General features: G+C 38.1%; 2 protein-coding genes across 2 annotated transcripts in view; both read left to right on the top strand.

Moving 5' to 3' along the window:
* Crppa (CDP-L-ribitol pyrophosphorylase A) overlaps window positions 1-24,568 on the top strand; it is a 318,445-nt gene extending 293,877 nt beyond the window's left edge. The window contains exon 10 of the mRNA XM_045136023.1: window positions 24,178-24,568. Coding sequence (XP_044991958.1) covers window positions 24,178-24,282 — 105 coding nt within the window. The 3' untranslated portion in view covers window positions 24,283-24,568. The remainder of the gene's footprint in view (window positions 1-24,177) is intronic.
* On the top strand, window positions 14,959-15,486 carry LOC105943682 (39S ribosomal protein L30, mitochondrial-like). The gene has a single exon (XM_045136130.1). The coding sequence runs from the start codon at window positions 14,959-14,961 to the stop codon at window positions 15,484-15,486; it is 528 nt and encodes a 175-aa protein (XP_044992065.1).
* Window positions 24,569-25,744: the final 1,176 nt, after the last annotated feature.

Raw genomic sequence — 25,744 nt, 5'->3', positions numbered from 1 at the left:
TTCATTTTGGATTTCATATTGTGTTTGTTTTTCTCCACCCTCCTCTTGCCCTCCCCCCAAACCCTTCCATCCCTATTGTCTGGCCCTTGAGTTGCCTATCAGGTATGCCAGCAAGTAGCTGGTCCAGGTTAGGAACCACAGAAAAGTGAGACCATGCAGCATTTATCCTTCTGTGATTGTGTGAGTTTGCTGAATATTACCTATTCCAAGTCTGTCCATTTTTGTACATGTTTCATTGTATGATTTATTTTTCTTACTGCTGAGGAGAATTCAATTGTGTAGATGTACCACAACTTCATTATCTGTTCATCCAATGATGGGCACCTGGGTTGACTGAGTTCTTAGCTATAATACATTGAGCAGTGATAAACATGGTTGTGAAAATATCTCTGGCATAAAAACAGAAACATAGACCAATGGAACAGGTTTGAAGTCCCAGACCTTAGTTAGGTCTTTTTCTTTGGCAAAGGTACCAGTAAAGTAGATTGGAGAAGACAGCATCTTCACCAAATGGTGCTGGGCAAATTGGATAACCTTATTTAGAAAAATGAAACTAGACCTACTCACCTCACTATACACAAAAATCAAGTTCAAATGGATTAAGACCTCAATATCAGAATGGAAGCTCAGGACTTCTGTTAAGATGGTGTAGGTACCATGCCAAAGCAGTCTATGGGGGGAAAAAGACCAAAAAAACTCAGCAAAATACACACTTTTACTAAAACATGAGGTGTATAGGAAATTGAAATGGCAGTGGAGAAGTAGAAGAGATCCAGAGCATCCAGAGCCCACACAGGCCGGCAAAAGTAGCCCCGGCAGTTCTGCTGACCGCATCAGCAGCAGCGCACCAGAAAGCTGCCAGGCTTGGCTTGAGCCGCAGGAAAAGCCAGGTGAGGGAACTTCCACTCACACCGGAGCTCTCTGCAACTCAAGAAATGTGAAGGGAGGGCAGCAGTGAACAACAGAGGAGCAGATCACAAGGTAGAAGAACACATGGACCAGAGAGAGAACTAGAGCAGCTGCGGCTCCCTCCCCTCCCCCACTGCCTGTGCCCAGCTCCAGCAAACAGAACAGTGGTCCCGGGACCCAGCCACGCCAACTTGAGCCGACAGCAGGACCCAAGCAGGAACAAAGTCCAGCAGCAACATCAGCAGCTCCAGCACCGGCAACAGCGGCCCCAGCAGCGGCAGATCCAGTAGTGGCAGCTTCAGCGGCAGCAGCAACAGATCCAGCAGCAGCAGCTTCAGAGGTAGCAGTGGCAGATCCAGCAACAGCATCTTCAGCAGTAGCAGCAGCGGCTCCAGCAGCAGCAGCTTCAGAGGTAGCAGTGGCAGATCCAGCAACAGCCTCTTCAGCAGTAGCAGCAGCGGCTCCAGCAGCAACAGCTTCAGAGGTAGCAGTGGCAGATCCAGCAACAGCCTCTTCAGCAGTACCAGCAGCGGATCCAGCAGTGACAGCTACAGCAGCAGCAGCAGCAGCAGCAGCAGCAGCAGCGGTGGTGGATCCAGCAGCAGTAGTGGTTCCAGCAAAAGGGGTGGCAATCTGCAGGGCCACAGTTGCCAGGCTCAGTTTGTCTCACAAGAAAAGCCAGTACCCAGCTCCAGAAATCAGAACAACAGCCCAACAAGTCAGCCAGCAACTTGACTAAGACAAAAATCATCCAAAAAGGTAACTGGGATTGCACCAGGGAAGGGTCTCATTTGGTCACAAGCTGACTTGGATCCCTCAACAGACCAGAAATCTTAACCTCTTTGTTGATAGAGGATCTAGTTGTTATAATAACTACTCTTGCATAAATACTCAGTGCTGATTTTGATTGAATGTGTACAGTCTTGAGTTAAATTTTAGAATCTACCTGTATTTTATTCCACTCAGCCTACTTGAATACTCCCATAGCAGGGAAACTCACCCCCTAGGAACACCTTTGTAGATACTCTGAGAGCCTTAAGAGCCACACCTAACACCTTAAGCTCCTACCCTGAAGAACAGAAGATCTTTCCCTATGAGAAGGAAAAATAGGAAGAACACTCTATGACAAAAGAGTGGAGAAAGACATACTGAACAAAACCCCAGTAGCCTAGGAAATTAAACAAGCACTCAACCAATGTGATCTCATGAAGCTAAAAAGCAGAGCCAATAGATTACCCACTAAATGGAAAAGAATCTTTGCCAGCTATACCACTGACAAAAGCATAATATTTAGAATCTAAAAATAAATCAAAAAACTAAATAGAAAAATATCAAACAACCCACTCCAAAAATGGGAAGAGAACTGAATAAGGCATTCTCAGAGGAAGAAATAAAAATAGCTAACACGCACTTTAAATGTTCAACATCCCTAACCATTAGGAAAATGAAAATTAAGACAACTATGAGATCCCACCTTACTCCAGTAAGGATGGCAATCACTAAGAAAACCTAACAACAAATGTTGGTGAGAATGTGGGGAAAGAGGAACCTTCCTTCTTCTACAACCACTATGGAAATCAATATGGAGATTCCTGAAAAGGATGAACATAGAGCTACCATCAGATCCCTTACTGGGCATTTATCCTAAATGCTCCATGCTTCACTACAGAGTGATTTTTTTTTTTCTATATTAGAATGTGTAGCACCTTTAAAACCTTACCTACCAAGTAGTCTGTCATTACAGTTCTTTTTGTTGTTGTTGTTGTTATTTTTTGGTGGGGTGGGGTGGGAGTGGGTTGATATAGGGTCTCACTATACCCTAGGCTGACCTGAAACCCATTCTTTTTTTGTTATCACTGTTTTTGAGGCAAGCTCAACAGATAGTACTTTTTTTTTTTTTAATGAGAGAGAATTGGCACAACAGGTCTTCCAGCCACTGTTGTTGAACTCCAGACCTGTGCACCACCCTGTGCGCATGTGCCTTGTACACTTGTGTCACCTTGTGTGTCTGACTTGTGTGGGATCTAGAGAGTCAAACATTGGTCCTTAGGCTTAGCAGGCAAGTGCCCAAACTGCTAAACCATCTCTCTAGCCCTCAAAATCATTCTTTTGTCCCATTCTGGCCTGGAACTCATGGCAATCCTCCTGCCTCTGCCTACTGAGTGCTGAGATTAAAGGTGTATACCACCACTATGAGCTCATTAAAGTTCTTAATGTTTCAAATTCAGTAATAAAAACCTAATCTGACTTCAGCTATTACCTTTCTCACTTTACCCCCCTCCCAATGTGTGGCAATCAATCTCTATTTGATTCACTGAGTTTATATTTAATGAACTTCTAAATTATTCTAACAGGCTGCATGAAAGAAATGGACTATATTTAGAAGATTATACATTACAGAGATGACCCTTGAGTAAATTATGAAGTCTATGTTTGGTATTATCTCCTAATGAAAAGAAAGTGAGCATTTGAGCATTCAATCCCTTAAAGTAACAGAAACCCAGCTTTATTCTTACTGTTTTTTTTTTAATTTTATTTTATGTATCAGGTTAAAGCAGTATACTATAGTAGTTTCTTTAAAACAATTCTTCTTTTTTGCTTCCTCTTCCCACCCCTCAATAAAAATAAGGGATTATATTTTAAATACCAGTTCAGATGTCCAAGTGGCTCTTAAAAAGAAGTGATTAGTAATTTAAAAACAGAATGAAGTTTTATTGCTTAAATCAAATTTACTTCACATTTTTAGCTTGTTTTGGTGCTTAGCCTATTAAAATCGTCATATATATATATATATATATATATATATATATATATATATATATATTGGAGCAAACATATTTGTCTCTCAGTGTTTCAAGCCACTGTTTCTGAAATGTGGAAAGTTTTAAGTAAAAGAGTTAGTTCACTACAAATTCAGAATTCCTGTTAAGTCCGCAGCTCACGGATTTCTATGAAGTTTAATGTGGTGGGTGCAGTGACTTCTTCTCATGCCTTTAAGCACCACACAAATTGTCATACAGTCTGTACTTACACTTTATCATCACCATTACATAATATTTACTGGGTGGCCTTGCATTTGTGTGGTCCTTTGCAAAGAGCTTTGCCAGAGTTATTTTTAGAAAGAAATCCTCTATCTCATGTAGTTAATGTAGAAATAGACATTGTAGGTCAAAGCCCCAAGTTACTAGGTGTTTGAATCCTGCTTCTTCTTAGAGTATATAGGTCCTCTTGGTCTACCAGAGTTTGCCTTTGGAATCCTTTGTGGTTCATTGATATGTGATATTGCTCCTTTATAGTTTACCCCAGTTCCCTGCTGTTTCATAGACCCTGGAAATGACCACTCATTATTTTGCTTTTAGAGAACCATAACTATTAAATGTTATTTCTTAGGATATTTAAATGTGAATCCCACTAAAGTATGGCATTAATACTCGTAATCTCCCATGTCTTCCTTTTTGATAAGTAAACTTAGTAGAAGAAGTAAGAAGCAATGTGATTATCTGAGGCTCTTGGGATTGTCTTCTGTTCCAAATAAGCCATTTGTGCTCAGTTCAAAACAAAAACTTCATATTACCCTTTGAAACAAATCTATTTTGCTTCTCCCTTGAAACATTCACTTTGGCATACATCTACTAGTAGAACAAAATGGAGGACTAATTTGAGAGAGAAAGGGAACCCGTTGGAGGGAAAGAGGGATACAGCAAGGGCAGAGTGGGAAGGAAATGAAAGAAAATAAAAATAAATTATAATGACACACATTTATGAAGTTGCCATGAACAAAACCTACCACTTTATATGTTAGACTAAAAAAAAAAAGGAAGATATACTTATCCCTTCTATATATCATGTCACTTAAAGGTAGCAAGAAACCATCTCTTCCTGTTGAATATTATTATTGTGAAAGAGGTATTATGGAGAACATGAAAAACCCTAAATCTTCCTCCTTAAAAATTATACAACCCACCCTCTTCTAAACTTCACATTCTAGAAATGTTTAGTTCTGTAAGGTTACCAGGGAACATGAATAAAGAAAATGTGGCATCTGAGCATAGTAGCGTTTTATTCAGGCATAAATAAGAATAAGGGCTGGAGAGATGGCTTAGCGGTTAGGCGCTTGCCTGTGAAGCCTAAGGACCCTGGTTCAAGGCTCGGTTCCCCAGGTCCCACGTTAGCCAGATGCACAAGGGGGCACACGCATCTGGAGTTCGTTTGCAGAGGCTGGAAGCCCTGGCACGCCCAATCTCTCTCTCTCCCTCTATCTGTCTTTCTCTCTGTGTCTGTCGCTCTCAAATAAAAAAAAAAAAAAAAAAAAAAAAAAAACTTTAAAGAATAAAACTGTGCCTTTGCAGGAAAATGGATGCAATGGAAGATCATGTCAGATGAAATACAGCAGAACTAGCTGGAAGTATTGCATGTCTTCTTTCACATGTACAATCTAGGTAATGGGGGCACGAAGTAGACGATTAGGGGGCAAGAAGGAAAAGTGTGGGTGATAAAAATAAGAATAAAGGGTGGTAAATATGATCTAAGAACATCCTATACATGTTTGAAGATGTCACTGTGAAGCCCATTATGTTGTACAATTAACAAGCACTAGTAAAAAAACAAAAAAACAAACCAAAAAAACACCAGGCAGATTATATCTTTCATAGGATTTCTGGCTAAGTTTACATTTTTGTTTGTGTCCTGTCATGATGACTTTTTTTGCCCCTTATTTGGATATCCAAACAAATCATATAAGAGCAGGTGTGTCAGTGAAAGTTTTCCTTTTATTTTTTTTTTAAGTCATAGAAATGAATATGTCAGAACCTCACTTGTAACAGCTGGATACTGTGGCCATGTTCCATATTCTCTAACTGTTATTTATTGACTGGCACTTAGGCTGGCTTCACATCATGGCTACTGTGAAGTTCCTCAGTAAATAGATGTGTACATCTGTCTCCTGACACACACCTAGGAATGGAATAGCTGGATATCATGGTTGTTTGGAGGTACCCCCACATTGTATTCCATATGGGTTCTAACCCACATACAACTTCTCCAAATTCTAACATGCTTTGGTAATTTTATTTTTTTATTTACTAATGACTAACTTTGTTTAGAATGAGGTTCTATCAGTGTCATGAATGCCAGAAGATGCTATGTTTCATATATGGGAACAAAAGATTATTTCAAAGGGTGGGCAAGCATGATCAGTGCACAATATATTCCTGAATTGACATTCACTGAATCTATTTGTACAGTTGTTACAATAAATAACAAATATTAAGAAATAAAAAGAAATGAATACATCATTCTATTAGAAGAATATATTTTTGTAAGATTGATGAATGCAGCATAAAAATACTTATCAATGAATTGAAGATTATTATTGTCTTTCAATATATTCCTACAAAGATTACCACCCAGATTTTCTTTTGTATGTTAGTGTCAATATATAGTGGTCTCTTTCACTTTTCCCCCCATCGGAAATATGGATAATCAAGATGGACACTTTCTTTCTTGTATTATTATAGCTTTGCTAGATTTTAATTATTCATAGCCGTCAGACATTTATTGGTCTTTTAAAGGCCTTCCAATCCCAATCAAGATGAATAAACAATTAAAAGGAAGAAAGATTTTGTAGCTTGTCTTTTCCTTTTGATTGTGTGTGTTCTATATAACACTTAAATTATTCTTTATGAAATTAGTATATCCAGGAAACTGGAGAATTATGCTTTCGGCTGAGAGAATGGAAAACATGTTAGCATTTTCTTTGTAGGGCTTCCAGGATGCCACGAGAGATTTCTAATGCTCTGCTCTTTGTGTCCTGCCCAGATCTTTTTCAGCTTATTATAATGCCTGAGCAGTAATTAAATGTTGCTCAGCCTTTCCTGTGTCCCACACCTCACTGAGAGCATGTCGGCAGACAAAGCCGACGTTCATTATTTCTCAATATAAAACAGATTCTGCTAGGGGTCTTGCCAAATCCCATCAAGTGTGACAGTCAAATCAATGCATGTTTTGGTTTAAATTTTTATTTTAGCTTTGCTTTATTTTTGCCTTGGCTCTGGTATCTGTTGTCTTCCATGACTTATCACCCTGTGGCCCAGCAGGTCCTGAGTTTGACAAGTCTTCCTGGTTTTCTTTGTAATGCACCTGAGTGACCTGAGAGAAAATGACATTTTGACTCAGTAAATATTTGCTTTAGGTCCAATACATCTGTTTTACAGACTTTTTCATTCCACTATCTATATTCAGTGAAATAGGGTACTTTTTTCTTTTTGTCTGATTGTTACAGATTGTAGACTCATTAATGTTTCTGTTTTCAAATTAGGCATTTCTTACTATTATTCATCCAAGTGATTTAGTTCACTAATTATTTAATTTGTATTTATATAATTTCTTTTAAAAAATCTGATACATTTAGGATCAGAGTTTTGGAGGTGGGCATTTTTGTTACACCACACAGTCATTTTTCTGTTACTATGTAATGTTAAATTTTAAAAGAGGTACTATATCTTCAAATTCAATAATATATTACACACATATACAATGGTTCTATATAGGCATGAATGTATGTGAGTGCACGCATGCACGTGCACACACACACACACACACACACACACACTCATCTGTAATCCCTGTACTCAACAGTAAGAACGTGATTTCAAAGCCAGCCCCGAAGACATACCAAGACTATATTGATGGTGGGCAGGTGACCTGGGAGTTGAAGGATCTAAACATGAGTCATTGAGAAGTGGTGTTTTCTTTTATTTATTTATTGATTACAGAGAAAGAGAGAGAGGGCACGCCAGGCCCTTCAGCCACTGTAAACAAACTCCAGATACATGTGCCCTCTTGTGCATCTGGCTTACATGGGTCCTGGAGAATTGAAACAGGAGCCTTTGGCTTTATAGACAAATGCCTTAACCACTAAGCCATTTCTCAAGCCCCAAAAGTGGTGTTTTCTTGTATAAGACTTGTTTAGGGTTTATTGTATTTCCTTTACTCTTTTCACAGTGTTTTATAAAATAATTTTGTTTAACTGCGGATGTATTTAGGATTTTAGTTCTTGTTTGTCTTTTTATTAAGACCATGGGTGCACTAGGGCCTCCAGCCACTGCAAACGAACTCCAGACACATGTGCTACTATGTGTATCTGGCTTTACATGGGCATGGGGGAATCGAACCTGGATCTTTGGGCTTTGCAGGCACATACCTCGACCACTAAGCCATCTTTCCAGCCCTACACTGGTAATTCTTTATGGAAACCATTATATGGTGTTACTTGTCAAGTGGTGATCTCCCATTTAGATGTGGTTCAATTGTGTTTACTGCAATTCTCCAACACGGAAGCATATCCATCTTCATTGTCTTATCTAACTACCTACCTACTCCCTCTGTTCTCCTTTTTCCTTTCTTTCATCCTACTTCTCTCAATGGACAGAGGACTGTTCAGCACTGAAATATCTCTATCACATCTTCCAGTGCTGAGGGTCCATTGTAGAAGAGGTGGTGCAAAGAATTTAGGAGCCGAGGGAAGGGTAGGATTCCTTACAACATGCTCATCCAGACACAAAATGGTGTGGATATCCATAACCTCACAGTGCCTGACACTGCCTATACAAGACCATCATAATACGAGGAAAAGATCATGACATCAAATCAAAAGAGAGACAAATTGAGAGGGGGAGGGAATATGATGGAGAGTGGAGTTTCAAAGGGGCAAGTGGGAGGGGGAGTGGAAGAAATTACCATGGGTTATTATCTACAATTATGGAAATTGTCAATAAAAAATAAAGGAAAAAATTTGTTATTTGGGACACTCCCCCATTCCATGTTGCCTTTTGAATTTTTCTTTTTTAGTACCTTATTATTTTCTGCCTCTAAAAGTCATTGCAGGCAACTTCAAGAGATCCAATTTTCTTTATTAGAGAATGGTATTTATAAGCCAAGATTGAGTGCTAAGGTTGTTCATTTGTTCTGGTGTGTCATTGTTTGCAAGCTCTTTATGAGGGCAGAAGTAGGAAAGTGTGTATTTTCATGCACAAGAAAACAATCATTTATATCTATTTATATATGTACATCTTTATAGTAAATATACTATGTATTTCAGGCTAAGAATGAACTTGTTTGGACAGTTTTGAAAAAAATATTTTTTTAAATTTATTTGCAAACAGAGAGAGAGAGAAAAAAGAGGGTGAGAAAAAGAGATAGAAAGAGAAAGAAAGGACTGCCAGGGCTTCTTGCCAGTGCAGATGAACTCCAGATGCTTATGCCACTCTGTGTATCTGGCTTACATGGGTTCTGAGGAATCAAACCCAGACTGTCAGGCTTTGCAAGCAAGGCCCTTTCACTGCTGAACCATCACTCCAGCACTTCACATGGACATCTTCATTTCCAATATTTCATGGGGTCTTTCTAGACTTTTCCTTATATGTGGCTATCTTCTCCTACTGCACACTTTCTTATTTGTTCCATCTAGAATATATGGATGTATCATTTCCCAATTGGCAACCCATACCTGTGGGGAAAAACATCAATAATGTGATTATAATACTTTTATGATGCTCTTAGAATATACAATCAAAATACTATTTTCCAGGTTAGGTTATTTTATTTAACAATTCCTTCAGTTTACTAACTTACTTAGTTACTTACTTATGGTATATTTTTGGTTCAGTTAATGTTACTGATTCATTGGAGAGAGAGTCCTCCCACATCCCAGTTGGTTTAACTGCTTATTTTTGGTTCTGAATGTTAAAGCTGTGTGAAAATGCCATTCAGTTTGAAGTGTTTCTTTCAGTCTTCTGTTTTGTTGTTATCTTCTTGGGTAGAGGGCGGTTCATTGATTGGAATGGCTGGAACTTCTTTTCTACCTTTGTGTAATAATAACTGCACACTGCTGTGCTCTCCCCTAGACAGGTTTTAAGGACATGCCTTGTTTACATGGAACCTAAGTCAATGCTGCCCTCTTCTGTCATTGAAGCAAAATCCATCTTCTTTAGTTAGTTCCTCTTACAATGTTTGAGGGAAGGGCTAAGTGTTCTCATGCTGAACTCTCACTTGTATTTCAGGACCCTACCTCCCCCTTCCCCTCCCCCTCACACACACTTGTTCATCACTCAATTGCCAGGCTTCTTCTTTTCCTGTGTGCCCCTTTTTCTCTACAGTCTTACTGGTTATGCCCTCAAGTGTCTCTGTATTTTTACACTAAGTCAGACATATGCTTTATGGAGTTGTCTTAAGATCACCTTCACACCTTTCCTTGTTTCTTTCTTCTGCCCGTTTATGGGCAGCTTGCTGTTTGTAGTCACAAAATTTGTGAAAGGGCAGGAGCAGGAGAGCTTCTGGAAACAGAGTGGCCCCTCATCCATTTATGTTCACTTTAACTAAAACTTCATTTGAAGTTTGGGATTTCTCTGCCTTCAAATTACACACAGGTTTGACTTGGTCTTTTCATTATTACTTTTGCAGAGAATATTGAGCCATCTCTCCAGCCCTTAAATCAGTGTTTTAATTAGTCTGTCATAATTTATATCCACTTTGAACCACTTTATTTGATTTCTACATTTTAGGCTATAGTTCTTGTCCAGGATTATGATATTGTCCTTTTTGTATATTTAGATGTTATATTATTTCCTGGACAGTACTTGTTGTTTAGGTTTATATGCATATTTCAGAGCTACTTCTTTATTTTATACATCTTACTGCTTTTTAGACATCTATTCAGAGACTATTTTACTTCTACTGAGAAAATATTCTTTAGTGTCTAAAAGATATTTTTTAGAAGTTAGCTCTTATTGTCTGCTCATCTGACTGAATGTGTATATTTTAATAATTTTTTGTTTATTTTATTTTATTTTTATTTATTTATTTGATAGTGACAGAGAGAGAAAGAGGCAGATAGGGAGAGAAGGGAGAGAATGGGCGCGCCAGGGCCTCCAGCCACTGCAAACGACTCTAGACGTGTGCGCCCCCTTGTGCATCTGGCTAACGTGGGTGCGGGGGAATCGAGCCTCAAGCTGGGATCCTTGGGCTTCACAGGCAAGTGCTTAACTGCTAAGCCATCTCTCCAGCCCCTGAATGTGTATACTATTTTGAGCATGAAAAAGAGTATTCGTCACTAGTTTGGAAGCGTTTAGAGAGGTTAATTTTGAATTTTTTAGTACATTTAAAAATAAGCAGTTTTGTTCCACAGTTGTTGTGGAGGAGCAGAAGGCCATCAGTGTGACTGCTGGTCTTCAGGTTTTGTGGGGGGGAAGATGGCCGTCAGTGTGACTGCTGGTCTTCAGGTTTTGTGGGGGGAAGATGGCTGTCAGTGTGACTGCTGGTCTTCAGGTTTTGTGGGGGGAAGATGGCTGTCAGTGTGACTGCTGGTCTTCAGGTTTTGTGGGGGGGAAGATGGCTGTCAGTGTGACTGCTGGTCTTCAGGTTTTGTGGGGGGGAAGATGGCCGTCAGTGTGACTGCTGGTCTTTAGTTGTGTTTTCTGGTCCTGCTGCTTTAACACTTTCTTCTATGAGTGATCAAGTTTTCTTAATATGTATCTGGTAATTTATTTTCGTTTTTATCTCCCTTCAGATTTGGTAGGTTTTTCATACAAATAAATTAATATGTTTTATTAGTTGTAGATAAGTTTCAGTCATAATAGTTTTTAAATTATTTTCTCTGCTACTTTTATTCTCCCTTTCTGATTTTCAAGTGTACTTTCATCTGCCACATCCTTTATCTCCTTTTACTTTGTCATTTTCATTATCTATTCTGTCTGTAATGCATGTTGCATAATTTATCCAACTCTTTCTTTAGTTTCAATGATTGCCTCTTCAGCTATATCTAATTTCTTGTTTGATCTATTCCTTGAGATTTTACTTGAAATCAAAGTATTTAAAGTAAGTCAGTGTTATATATATTTTTGAAAGGAGGATGTTTGGAATATATTCACATTTTAGAGGCTTATTTATTTTTGTGGTTTAGTTCATTTAAGTGATAGTTTTAAATTTTATTTTGTGTCTAAAATTCTAATTTGAATTCATTTTGATAGTTAATAGGTCTATTGTTTTATTTTTGTTTCTAATTATATTGGCATCTATATATTATTTATAAAACTTACTTAACAATATATTTCATACAGAAAAAATATTTTTGTCCACATGTTCATATATAGTTTATTGCCAGGCTGAAGAAGATTCCTGGAACATAATTATTCAGTGAAATAAAATGTTTCCTTTTCTCCCTTTATCTATTTCATTATTGAATAAAGGATTTTTTAAAAAAAATCTTGTTTTCCTTTATGACATTCCAAGTACACTGAGATACTAGTGTCTATATTTTATTGATTTATCAGCTATGGATTTTAAAAGTTCATGGAAGTAGCTCTGTGTTTTAGGAAAGATTCCATCTCATGGAAATGCATGGATGAACAGTAGAGGAAGGATATCAGAGGTTCTCCTCTGGTTTCTGTTATCCTGTGTGCACATCTACATACCCCCTCTCCACATACATAGAGCAAATGCACATGCATAGGTACACACACACACACTCACATACACACACCCCAAACTTAACATACATGCAAAACATATAGCATAAGTTGTTGATGTGCACTTAAACAGAAGACTTCATAAAGGAAGTCATCATAGCCAAGTCTTTGAAAATGGATGTGCATTAGCAAATCAGTTGTAGGAAAGGCCCTTTCCTGGGGCAGGCTAATTGACTGTACAGATGTGGCCACAAAAATAGTTCTGTACTTTACTTTTTTATAACATTATTCATAACATCAATTAAAAATATGTGAGAATTGCAGTTAGAAGGGTGGGTTGGGTTGATTATGGATGGTATGAAACATTAATAGTAGTGTGTTGTATTATACTGGATAGAGTTACTCTAAGTGAGCTTAAAGCAATATCCAAAAGCAAAGAGAAGGTCCATCAAGGCCATCCTGGAGTACTCTGGGCAAAGGATGGTAAGGATGCAGAGGGTCTGGAATATGACTAGTAAGGATGTTACAGTAGAAAATGAGCAGGACTAGTAACTATTGGGTCAGTTGTATAAGTTCAAAATATTTTTGCTAATCAAAAGGTACACTGTATAGGCGATTACTCTTTCAACTTTACTAGGTTGTGAAATTGATACTGTGAATGATGTAGGAAAGTAAAGTGTGGCAAGTTCCAGATCTATAAATAATTGACATAACAATTAACTGCTTGTCCTTCGGTCTAGACATCTGCTGCATTTGCCTTTCCGCATTTTACTCACTGTGATCTTCTTTGTTATTTCTACCTCTATATATCAGGGCATTGTGCTGCCCCTCAAGGCTTTATTTTTTTTTTTTCTTTATTACCTCGTTTCAAATACTTATGGAACATTTATTAAGTTTCAAAGCTTCACATTACACAGAGCAAAACAGAGACCGATGCTATGGTAGGATTACTGATAGTCAGTAAACCCCAATATAGTTTCAATAATATCTTGTCTAGATTTTAGAGAGTCATATTGTTCAAAGGATCAAAGAGAAGATGATTTTCTTTCATACATGGCTGTTTTATCCAGGAGTGGTACACACCTTTAATCCCGAGACTTGGAGAACTGAGATGGAAGGATCACCATGGGTTTGAGGCCAGCCCGGAGCTATGGAGTGAGTCCCAGATCAACCTGAGCTAGAGTAACACCCTGCCTTGACCCTACCCCTATCCCAAAAAATAAACAAACAAAAAGCTAATTTTCTGTTTGTTTGTTTTTTCTCACACCATATCATAGGGTGATTGAAGACTTTATCTTTCATTTTAAAAACCTATTAACAATGAACATTTATTTTTATCCCCACTAGGGGACAGTGTGTCACCATTAGATAGACCCCCCTCCCCATCTGCGAAATGTATGCAAAAATAGTTAGCCTCAAAATACTTTGATTTGAGCCTGGTGTGGTGGCACATGCCTTTAATCCCAGCACTCGGGAGGCAGAGGTAGGAGGATCACCATGAGTTCAAGGTCACCCTGAGACTACATAGTGAATTCCAAGTCAGGCTAGGCTAGATTGAGACCATACCTCACCAAAAAAAAAAATAAATAAAGTAATATTACTGGTTTCATTGATTCAGCGAAATTGTAAAAAGTTTATAAAGTCTGCCACTTGTGAATTGTGTAAGTAGTACTTGGAATGGAGAGAAATAGGTGTATATATGAACACATTTAGTTGTTATGATTTTATTTAAGATATTTGAAATTTCATGGCATTTAGAGAATAATTCTCACGTCAATTTCCCAAGACAAGCTTGGCAAGCAATAGATAACCTGGGTTTCAGAACAGTTTTGTGGTTCATGGAAATTGAATTAGGTGTTGTTACATTGGAATCTGCGTAGGCAATACACTGTTTACTCTTCTGTAAGGATTTTATAATCTCCTGAGACATCTAAAGACTAAATATCCACACATATTCTTGAACTTCCTCATCCTTCTTTCAGCAAAATGCATTGTGTTCCTTAGGAGCTATGTGTATAAAAAGTATATATCTCTAAATATTTCCTTTCATGCCATCTGTAAAGACTTAGAGGATGACATCATAGCCTTTCCTGCTATTCTTTGACACAGAATTCTACAAAATGTACATAAGCTTGATTCTTACAGCCTCTCATAAATTCATTTGTACTTATTCAAGTTTGACATCTTCATAGTACAGTGATAGCTAAGATTAAAATAAAAAAAACATACTTTTCAGAAAGTTCCTCATGTTCAAATACTTTCAGAATAATTTCTCCAAAGGTGTTCTTTCATGGAAATTGAAAGGTTAGTGAGTAAAAAAGGAAGTGTGAAGACCTGATCACCATAGAAGACCAACCTCTGGTACACAGTGTATTTGCAATTGATTTTTAAAAAACAGTCTTTCCTTGTGTCAATGTAGAGGTAGAACCTGAGGACACGTAAGACTCAAATCACGGTAGCCTCTCTTGGTTGGAAGCTCAGGCTCGACTTTCGGCCGCGACTGTAATGGGGTGGGATGAAAGCATCACTAGGGATTAAACCCAGGACCTTCTGCATGTCAGCCTCTAAAGAGGAGAATTAATATATAATGGCAGGAATTTTGCACTCAGTGGTACTGAGGTCCCCAGGTAAACTACAGACTGTGACAAAAACTGTGTACTCTCTCGTTGGTACAAATTGGTTTCGTCACAAATTTACCAAATCAAGAATTCCAGACAAAGTGTTTCAGCCTAGTCCTGAAGATCATGAAAAATATGGTGGAGATCCACAGCACCCTCATAAACTGCATGTTGTTACCAGAATAAGAAGTATAAAAGGGCGTCCATACTGGGAAAAGGATACAATAAAGACGCTTGGACTAGAAAAAGCACATACGCCTCAAGTTCATAAGAATATTCCTTCAGTGAACGCAAAACTAAAAGTGGTTAAACACTTGATGAGTATCAAGCCCCTGAAGCTGCCACAAGGACTTCCCACAGAAGAAAACATGCCCAACACATGTCTCAAGAGCACCGGGGAGTTATTTGTGCGGTGGCACCTGAAGCCTGTGGAGCGGGAAGGAAAGTCTGGTGCCAAAGCAGCTTCAGACGAAAAAATGCTACTTACTTCTATTTAATAGAAAGTGTTTTCATCCAAATTTATTTTAAATCCAGTCATTTTCACTGGCAAAACATACTATGTTTCTTTCTCACGATATAGATTTGAAGAGTTTGATTGTATTACTTGGCTTAATTCTCTTCCATTTTACTCCTAAGAATTTCACTCCAAAATGGATAAGAATGAAGTTGTTTGAACAATTTATCTAACATCTAGATCCACTGGCAACTTTGTACGAATTGCTTTAATTAAAATGACTTTTGGGGTTTGAAAAAAAAAAAAAGACTCAAATCACAACATACAGAGTGCTGTACAACCTAATGGTCTTTCTAAAGGTCACTTAAAGTTTTCAATTCTTACTCTATAACCTATGTTCTTATCAACTGCAAAATTTATTAAAAGAAAATTACATTTTATAATATATTTATTTCTTTAATTAGAGTTTTTAGGTTTTTTTTTTTTTAGAATCTCTCCCATTATTTTCTTCTGTCCCTCTTCCACCATCCTCTCTCTACTGAACTAACTTTCTTCCTTTCCTTCTTCCTTTCTTTCTCTTTATTGTCTGAAATTTCTAATCTTGATCTGGAGAGGGCAGAGCAAAGTTTTAAAACATCTGAAAAGCTTCTCTGGCTGCACTGTAGCAGTGCACAGGGTCACTCCAGACCCAAGCATGCTGGAGGCTTGCTACAAGAATCTTTTTTGGTTTATTTTTATTTATTTATTTGAGAGCAACAGAAAAATGAGGTAGAGAGAGAGAGAATGGGCTCATCAGGGCTTCCAGCCACTGCAGACGAATCCCAGACGCGTGCGCCCCCTTGTGCATCTGGCTAACGTGGGTCCTGGGGAATCGAGCCTCAAACCAGGGTTCTTAGGCCTCACAGGCAAGTGCTTAACCAGTAAGGCACCTCTCCAGCCCAAGAATCTTTAGTTTTAATAAATAATCCTCATAGTTATTACATTTACAGAAAGATTCAGATGATGGTTATCAAATTATGATGGATTTCCCTTATTAAAATGTAATGTTAATATTGGAACATTGGTTATAATTAATGAAACAACTTTAATATATTAATAATGCTGCAATGGACATGTGAGAAGAGATATCTGTTCAAGATAGGAATTTTATTTCCTTTATATATATATCCCATAGTAGAAATTCTGATATATATATATATATATATATATATATATATATATATATATATATATACATACACACACACACACACACACGCACACACACATACATTTTTTCATGTTTTTCAGGAATTCCATGCTTTTCTTCATAGTAGCTGTGCTAATTTACATTCTCACCAACTGTAGGCCAGTATTCTTCTTGTCCATATTCTTACCCACCTTTGTTTTATATTGTCTTTTTTATATCAAGCACTCTTCTAAGACTGATGTGAGCTATGAATGTGGTTTTGGTTTGTATGTTGAATTAGTCACTATATATGTTGCCATGGCCAAATACCTGACAATAAGTAACCTCAGGAAGAAGATGTTCATTTCAGCTTACAGTCCTCCATGGAGAGTGGGCCAAGGGAATAGGCTTTTCTTTTTTTTTTTTTAATTTTTATTAACATTTTTCATGATTATAAAATATATCCCATGGTAATTCCCTCCCTCCCCTCCCCCACACTTTCCCGTTTGAAATTCCATTCTCCATCATATTACCTCCCCATTACAATCATTGTAATTACATATATACAATATCAACCTATTAAGTATCCTCCTCCCTTCCTTTCTCCACCCTTTATGTCTCCTTTTCAACTTACTGGCCTCTGCTACTAAGTATTTTCATTCTCACGCAGAAGCCCAGTCATCTGTAGTTAGGATCCACATATGAGAGAGAACATGTGGCGCTTGGCTTTCTGGGCCTGGTTTACCTGACTTAGTATAATACTTTCCAGGTCCATCCATTTTTCTGCAAATTTCATAACTTCATTTTTCCTTACCGCTGAGTAGAACTCCATTGTATAAATGTACCACATCTTCATTATCCACTCATCTGTTGAGGGACATCTAGGCTGGTTCCATTTCCCAGCTATTATAAATTGAGCAGCAATAAACATGGTTGAGCATGTACTTCTAAGGAAATGAGATGAGTCCTTTGGATATATGCCTAGGAGCGCTATAGCTGGGTCATATGGTAAATCAATCTCTAGCTGTTTTAGGAACCTCCACACTGTTTTCCACAATGGCTGGACCAGATTGCATTCCCACCAGCAGTGAAGAAGGGTTCCTTTTTTTCCACATCCCCGCCAACATTTATGATCATTTGTTTTCATGATGGTGGCCAATCTGACAGGAGTGAGATGGAATCTCAATGTAGTTTTAATCTGCATTTCCCTGATGACTAGTGATGTAGAACATTTTTTTAGATGCTTATATGCCATTCGTATTTCTTCCTTTGAGAACTCTCTATTTAGCTCCATAGCCCATTTTTTGATTGGCTTGTTTGATTCCTTATTATTTAACTTTTTGAATTCTTTGTATATCCTAGATATTAATCCTCTATCAGATATATAGCTGGCGAAGATTTTTTCCCATTCTGTAGGTTGCCTCTTTGCTTTTTTCACTGTGTCCTTTGCGGTGCAAAATCTTTGTAATTTCATTAGGTCCCAGTGGTTAATCTGTGGTTTTATTGCCTGAGCAATTGGGGTTGTATTCAGAAAGTCTTTGCCAAGACCAATATGTTGAAGGGTTTCCCCTACTCCTCTAGCAGTTTCAAAGTTTCCGGTCTGATGTTAAGGTCTTTAATCCATTTGGACTTAATTCTTGTGCATGGCGAGAGAGAAGAATCTATTTTCATCCTTCTGCAGATATTTATCCAGTTTTCAAAACACCATTTGCTGAAGAGGCTGTCTCTTCTCCGATGAGTGTTTTTGGCATTTTTATCGAATATCAGGTGGCTATAGCTACTTGGGCTTACATCTGGGTCCTCTATTCTGTTCCACTGATCTACATGTCTGTTTTTGTGCCAGTACCATGCTGTTTTTGTTACTATGGCTCTGTAGTATAGGTTAAAATCAGGTATGGTGATACCACCAGCCTCTTTTTTGTTACTCAGTATTATTTTAGATATTCGAGGTTTTTTGTGATTCCAAATGAATTTTTGGATTGTTTTTTCTATTTCCATGAAGAAAGCCTTTGGAATTTTGATAGGGATTGCATTAAATGTGTAGATTGCTTTAGGTAAGATTGCCATTTTCACAATATTGATTCTTCCAATCCAGGAACAAGGGATGTTTCTCCACTTTCTAGTGTCTTCTGCAATTTCTCGCTTGAGTGTTTTAAAGTTCTCATTGTATAGATTCTTTACTTCCTTGGTTAGGTTTATTCCAAGGTACTTTATTTTTTTTGATGCAATTTTGAATGGGAGTGATTCTCTGATTTCATCCTCTGTGTGTTTGTTGTTAGCATATATGAAGGCTACTGATTTCTGTGTATTTATTTTGTATCCTGCTACATTGCTGTAGGTTTTGATCAGCTCTAACAGCTTGCTAGTAGAGTCTCTAGGGTCCTTTATGTATAGAATCATGTCATCTGCAAATAATGATAACTTGATTTCTTCCTTTCCAATTTGTATCCCTTTTATGTGTGTCTCTTGCCTTATTGCTATGGCTAAGACTTCCAAAACTATATTAAATAAAAGTGGGGACAGTGGACACCCTTGTCTTGTTCCTGATTTTAGTGGAAAAGCTTCCAGTTTTTCCCCATTTAGTAATATGTTGGCTGTAGGCTTGTCATAAATAGCCTTTATTATATTGAGATATGTTCCTTCGGGAATAGGCTTTTCAATCAGCTGGTAACATTCATTCCACCATGAGGAAGCGGACAACAATGAAGGCTGCTGCTCAATTCACTTCCTCCTTTTTTATTCTGTGAACCCAGACCATTGAACGGTACCATTCATAGTTAGAATGACCTAATCTAGAAAATCCCTCACAATATTTTTGCCCAGAGATTTTATTTCATGGTGAGTCTAAATGGTATCAAGTTGATAACCAAAAATTGAAGATCACAAATTCAACCCTTGTCAACTTGACACTTCAACATAACACTTTTAAGCCCTAAGTTGGTTCCACCTCTTCCCCCAATCACAATGCAAAATATATTCAGTCCAACTTCAAAAGTCCCCATAGCCTTTAATAATCCCAAATGCCACTCACAAGTGTAGATGCAGATTCTCTTTTCAGACTCATACAATCTCTTAAATGTGAGCTGTTGTAGCATCAAAAAATAACTTGCATGCTTCCAACATAGAATGGCAGAGAATAAATGTTACCAAGCCAAATAGAAGGACTGGTGTCATATCAAAGAAAGACCATGCCAAAGCAAGACCAAAATCAAGTAGGGCAAACATCAACCCCTGCAGCTCATATATTGCCTCTAGGGTAGGTGGAATCATCCAGGCTCCAAAGGGCTTGTATAACTCTATCCCAACAGTTCTGTTGTCTGTAACACTCACAGTCTCTCTGTTTATCTGGCTCCATTCTGAATTTGTAGCTTCCCTTGGCATATATCCTAGGATTCTGGCATCTCCAACATCCTGGGGTCTTCATTGCAACCTAGGGTTTGCCTTTATAGCTATATGCCTCCTTGCAGGGATGCCAACCCTGACATATCCTGGCCCCAGTGGATCTTTGGAATGATGATAAAACACTTCATGGTTGTATAGTTTATATCTCCAAAACCATGTGGATAAAGCTGCCAAGTTCCCCTGACACTTTGTGATGAGGTCTTCCCCTCTTGTATTGCTCCTGTAGAGGCCTTTGCATTCCTTATATGCTAAACTCGGCAAAGCATTTCCTTAGGCATTTTTGATTGAACAGGGAATCCCTTCAGTTTTGGTTTGTTCCTTCAAGTGAATTTAAATTTTCACAAGATGGAGACTGATGGATTGGGTTTTGCCCTTGGGATACCTTTCCTATTGTCCTGGTACAGCACCAGAGTTTTCTCTTCAGTAATGCTGATCTTTCTCATCACCAGCCTGAATGCTATCCTGTCTTGAGATTTTCTCTGGCAGAGAAATTAGTCTAACACTTTAAAGTTCAGTGTCATTTCAGTTCTCATGACATGGACAAATTGCAGCCACTTTCTTTAACAACGTATAATATGAACTGCCCCTAGTCCTGTTCCTGATAGTGTTTTTCCCCTTTGAAACCTCATAAGACTGACCTCCAATGTCATGTTTTCCTTGTCATTATTGTCTTTGAAGCTCCAACAAAAATGGCCCATTAAGCTCTGCTTACAATTTTCAAGGACAATTCTAGCTCAATGTTCCAAACAACCATATCACTCATGCAAACCAGTTTAAGTACCCACAAACCAGATGGTCAGGTTTGTCATAGCAATGGGCACTTTTGGTACTTGATTTCTATATTAGTTTATTTACTAATTCTTATTAACAAATATTTGACAATAAGCAATTTAAATAAGGAAGGGTTTATTTTGGCTTACAGTTAGAGGTTACAGTCCATCAGAGGCAGCTGGTCACTTTCAGCCCACAGTGAGGAAGCTGAGGGCAAAGAAAGTAAGTGTCCTAACCACAAAGCCATCTCTCCAGCCCCGTGAGTTTAAATTCTGTAAATTGTTCATCGTTGTATACAATGTAAATTTCAGAGTACATATCTCTCACTGTCCTTTCAGTATTTACTTATTTGTGAAGCATTTTTGTTGTATTTCCCAGACTGGCCTCTAGCATAAAATCCTCTTGTCTCTATCTCCTCCTATGAGCTAGAATTCCAGGTCTATACCACCACACCTTGCTCTAATCAGTTTGTTTGCTTGTTTGTTTGTTTATGAAAGAGAGAGAGAGAATAGGTTGCCAGGGCCTTGAGCCACTGAAAACAAACTCCAGATACAGGCATAACCTTGTGCATCTGGCTTATGAGGGTCCTGGGGAATCAAACTTGAGTCCTTTGGCTTTGCAGGCCAGTGCCTTTACCACTAAGCCATCCCTCCAGCCCTAGCACTCATATTTCTTGGGAGTGAAATGATTGATAGACTTTAGGCCAAAGGGGAAAACAATGAAAATGGTGGAGTTTCTTCTCACTAAATGTTAATCTTTGAAAATAGTCTAGAGAAAAAAAATTGTACACATATTCTTTAAGAGAATGTTTTATATTCTTTACTATCTAAATATATAGAAGTTTTAGAGCTATCTAAATGAATTTAGAATATATATTCTAAGATCAAAAAAAAAACACACACACACACACACACACACAATTTCTTTAATGTTCCTTCAAATTTCGACCACTTCTTTCCTTCATTTCATTTGTTCCAGTGCTACCTTTATTATAACAAGTGTGAATAGCTTTAGATGGGTTGTGAAGATGGCTTGGTGAATAAAGTGCTTCCTGGATAAGCATGTGTATTCCAGTTTAGAACCCAACATCCACATAGAAAGCCAGCTACTGTGATGATCTGGGGGCAGAGGGGAAGCAGTAGTGAACTATGTGCGACCCTGCCTCAGCAAAGGTAAAAAGTTAGTTCTGACACCCAGTTGCCCCCTGACCTCCTCACGTGGTCTACGGCATGTGCATGTGTACCTCTACTCAAACAGGTTAAGTACACATGCATGCACATACCATAAAACAGCTAAGAGACAATCATTTTCTCCCTACATTGAAAATAAACCTATATTATCTTCTGTATCATGCTTCACTGAACCTAGAGTAGATGTAGTAGTAGTGTAACAAATGCACACCAATAGTTTGTGTTCTGTTCACTTTTAGCAATAATGTGACATGGTTGATACATACTTCCATATAACTATGCCAAATTTTAAGCTTAAACATTTGTCTTTAGAAAGATTAGATGTCATTTAGTCCTTGTGATATTTTAGAAACCAGAAAAAATAATGGAAGCACATATTGAAGTATCCACCAAAAAAAAGTAACCACCATTCAGTCCTCTTGGGTCTTCCACAATTGCGCCCCTTGGAACACAATCAGGGAAATGGGTGGGAAAGAGAAGCTTAGGCTGAGAGGCCTTTGTCCTCATAGGTGATTAATCCAGGCTATGGCTGATGAGACACAGTGGTGGGAGTGAATATTTCTCTGTACTTTTTCCAGGCTTCAGGCTAAATTTACCAGTAGGAGTAAACAATAGAACCAAATAGCCTCCGATGTAAGATGAGTTACACCGAAAAGGTGGATATCTATATCACTAAGTTTCTTTTGCTTTGAATGTCTTATAGTTTCTGGACTGCTGCATTGGTATTGGCTTTGAGCTTAAGTGATCCATATTCAGAGATAAGATAAAAATTATTTGTGTCACAAAATCATTATCTTATAATTATAGATGATCATCTAAAGAGACTATGAAAATAAAGCCTTCTAGAAGAATTCACAGCTGTGAAGGCACCTCACCCAAACTTGGTCAGAGCATACTAGCTAGATGGAAGAATTCTGGACACCTTGATGGAACCATAAGAAATACTTGTGGATGAGTGAAGCAAGAAGGGATATGAGAAAGCTTTTCTGAAAAACAGTATCAACTGGTTGAGGGGGGAGGGGCAAGCTCAGGAAAAGAACTCATGTGGGCAGTCCTAAGGAGCTGGCTATGGCTTATAGAAGATTGTGATTTTTTGTTTTTTGGTTTTTGTTTTTTTGTTTTTCGAGGTAGGGTCTCACTCTGGTCCAGGCTGACCTGGAATTAACTCTGTAGTCTCAGGGTGGCCTTGAACTCAAGGCGATCCTCCTACCTCTGCCTCCCAAGTGCTGGGATTAAAGGCGTGCGCCACCATGCCCGGCAAGATTGTGATTTTAAGGGAATGTCAAGAAGCTGGAAGGATCAGAGGCTTTTTATTGCCAAGTTCAAAGGTTAGACTTTGTCCTGAGGTTTCAGGGCAGCCTTTACAGGATTTGGGGCAGAACACTGACTGATATGATCAGTTTATATTTAAAATGAGTACTTTGGCTGTGTGAAGAATGGGAAGAAATACAAAGTCATTGGAAGAAAGCTTTTGGGATAATTCCAGGGAATGAGGGGAAATGTGAGAGGCTGGGGGGGGGCAGTCTCAGTGATATTATGATGCAAAAGTTGAGAGACTGGTTTACTGTTTCTTCTCATATATATAACATAATTGATAGCACAGAGACTTTGAAGATATTAGCTTATTTCCCCTTTCCTTTCATGTCATAATCTTTTCATATCACAAGAAACGTAAAAAGACTAAATTGGTTTGCATAGGCAATATGTTTGCAAGGGAAAACCATGTTTTAACAACTTGTGAGATAACTGATGTCACGAAATACCCTATTCTTCACCTACAACAGGTTCTCCTGTATCAGTGCTCACAAACAGCTCGTTACAAAGCTGTAGGACAATCAGAAACAAGAAAAGAAATCACTCACACCACCAAGGAAATATTTACACTTCAGTGGAGAGCCAAAATTGTTCAGAAATTGGATTAAGGGAAAATAATCTTTTGTTTCCTTTTGTTACCATGTGGAATTTTGTCAGTGTTTTTCTTTATATGTTTAGCAGATTTTTGTCTGTGATGAAAAGTGCTTACAGAAGTGCGTCCTTTTCATGAAGCGGGCTGACTTTCTGCCAGCAGCAAGGGTCTGAGTTGATAAAATGGCTAATCCAGAGAGCAACAGATCTTGCAAAGTGTCTCTCCATCCAATGTAGTGTGCAACATTCTTTCTTTCTGAAGTAATGATCCTTTTGTCTCTCCCCCACCCCCCACCAGGATGAACAAAAGCGACAGGAGAGTTTAAGACAAGGAGCCACCATTATTGCTACCTTGATTAAAGAAAGAAATTCTGGGTTCATTGGCCAGCTCCTGATAGCATGAAAAACACAGACCATAACAACAACAACAACAACCAATCACCTATCAGGCTTATAAAAACATTTACCTAAGTATCTCCCTGATGTGTTTCTTCCCCACCTCGCTCCTTAGTGTACATGAGAATTTTAAGTTTTCTATGTAATTTACAGGATGTAATGCTTGGATTATGAAAATAAGTCAATGTTTGTACCTGTAACATTGTGTCTGCCAAATATAACTTACTTTAATGAGAAAAGACTAGATAAGTAGAAAATAACTGCCTTCACATAAAGAAACTTTTCAAAAATTCCTTAAAGGTCTAAACTTTTATTTATTTATTTTTTTTAAAGATGAAACATGATAACAAATGAAATGGTCCTTCAACGACTGGGGAGTTTTAAAGCTACATAGATTAGCAAGTCACACTATGAAAAATCTAATCAGTAACCATCAGAATTATTCTTTATTTGAAAATTGTCCTCTTACCATGTGATGTGGTGTCTTTGTCCCATGTTAGAATTTTCCACATCCTAACAAGGTAAGGAAAAGAGTCCAAGAAGTGCCTCTTGCCTAGCAAGGTAGGCCCCAGGTTCTGTCACTGACCCCACAAAGCAACAGAGAAGGAAAAGGACGGGGAACAGGAAATGGAGCTGCTTCAAGTTATCTTCCCTGTTGCCTCCTATTAGTTTTCATCCCTAAAAGAAGGCAATTTATTCCTTCTTCTTATTAGTATTTGTAATTTTTTTTGTTTAAGCAAAGTTATTTTGTCTTATATTAAAGAGTCTTTACTTTTTCTAAGTAAGTTCAACAAGTATGAAGAACATCATAAGAATTCAGCTACTTGTTGGGCTGGAGAGATGGCTCAGTGGTTATAGTGCTTGCTTGGAAAGTGTGACGGCCTGGACTCCATTCCCCAGTGTCCACGGAGAGCCAGATGTACAAAGTGGAGCATGTGTCTGGAGTTTGTTTGCAGTGACAAGAGACACTGGCATGCTCATACTTTACTATCTCTCTCTCTCCTTCCCTCTTTTTTTTCTTGCAAATAAGTAAAAAAAAAAAACTATAAAATAAACAAATAAATGTTCCATTACTTGAGTAGTCTCTTAAATGGCAGAATGGCAGAAGAGCCATTGGATCATGGAGTTAAGTTATTTATCCTTTTGTGTATGCACTGGTGTTTTGTAAATCAAGCTTATTCCTTCCAGTTTCTACTGCCGTATACACCTTAAATACTGGCTAGATCAAGTCACTTCAGTTTTTAGACTGCATGTAAGAATTAGAGTCACATGAAATTTTAAAAAATATTTTATTTTTATTTATTTAGTTGAGAGAGGGAAAGAGGGAGGGAGAGGGAGAGAGAAAGAGAATGGGCACACCAGGGCTTCCAGCCACTGCAAACGAATTCCAGATGCATGCATGTGCAGCTGGCTTACATGGGTACAGGGGAATCAAACTGAGGTTTTTTGGCTCTGCAGGCAAGCATCTT

The sequence above is a fragment of the Jaculus jaculus genome, chromosome 16 (assembly GCF_020740685.1).
Source record: "Jaculus jaculus isolate mJacJac1 chromosome 16, mJacJac1.mat.Y.cur, whole genome shotgun sequence".
Taxonomy (NCBI): Eukaryota; Metazoa; Chordata; class Mammalia; order Rodentia; family Dipodidae; genus Jaculus; species Jaculus jaculus.
This window is presented reverse-complemented; position numbering and strand designations above follow the sequence as displayed.

Excerpts from the sequence above, each read along its gene's own strand:
- LOC105943682 (XM_045136130.1), top strand. The coding sequence starts at position 14,959 with ATGGCAGGAATTTTGCACTCAGTGGTACTGAGGTCCCCAGGTAAACTA.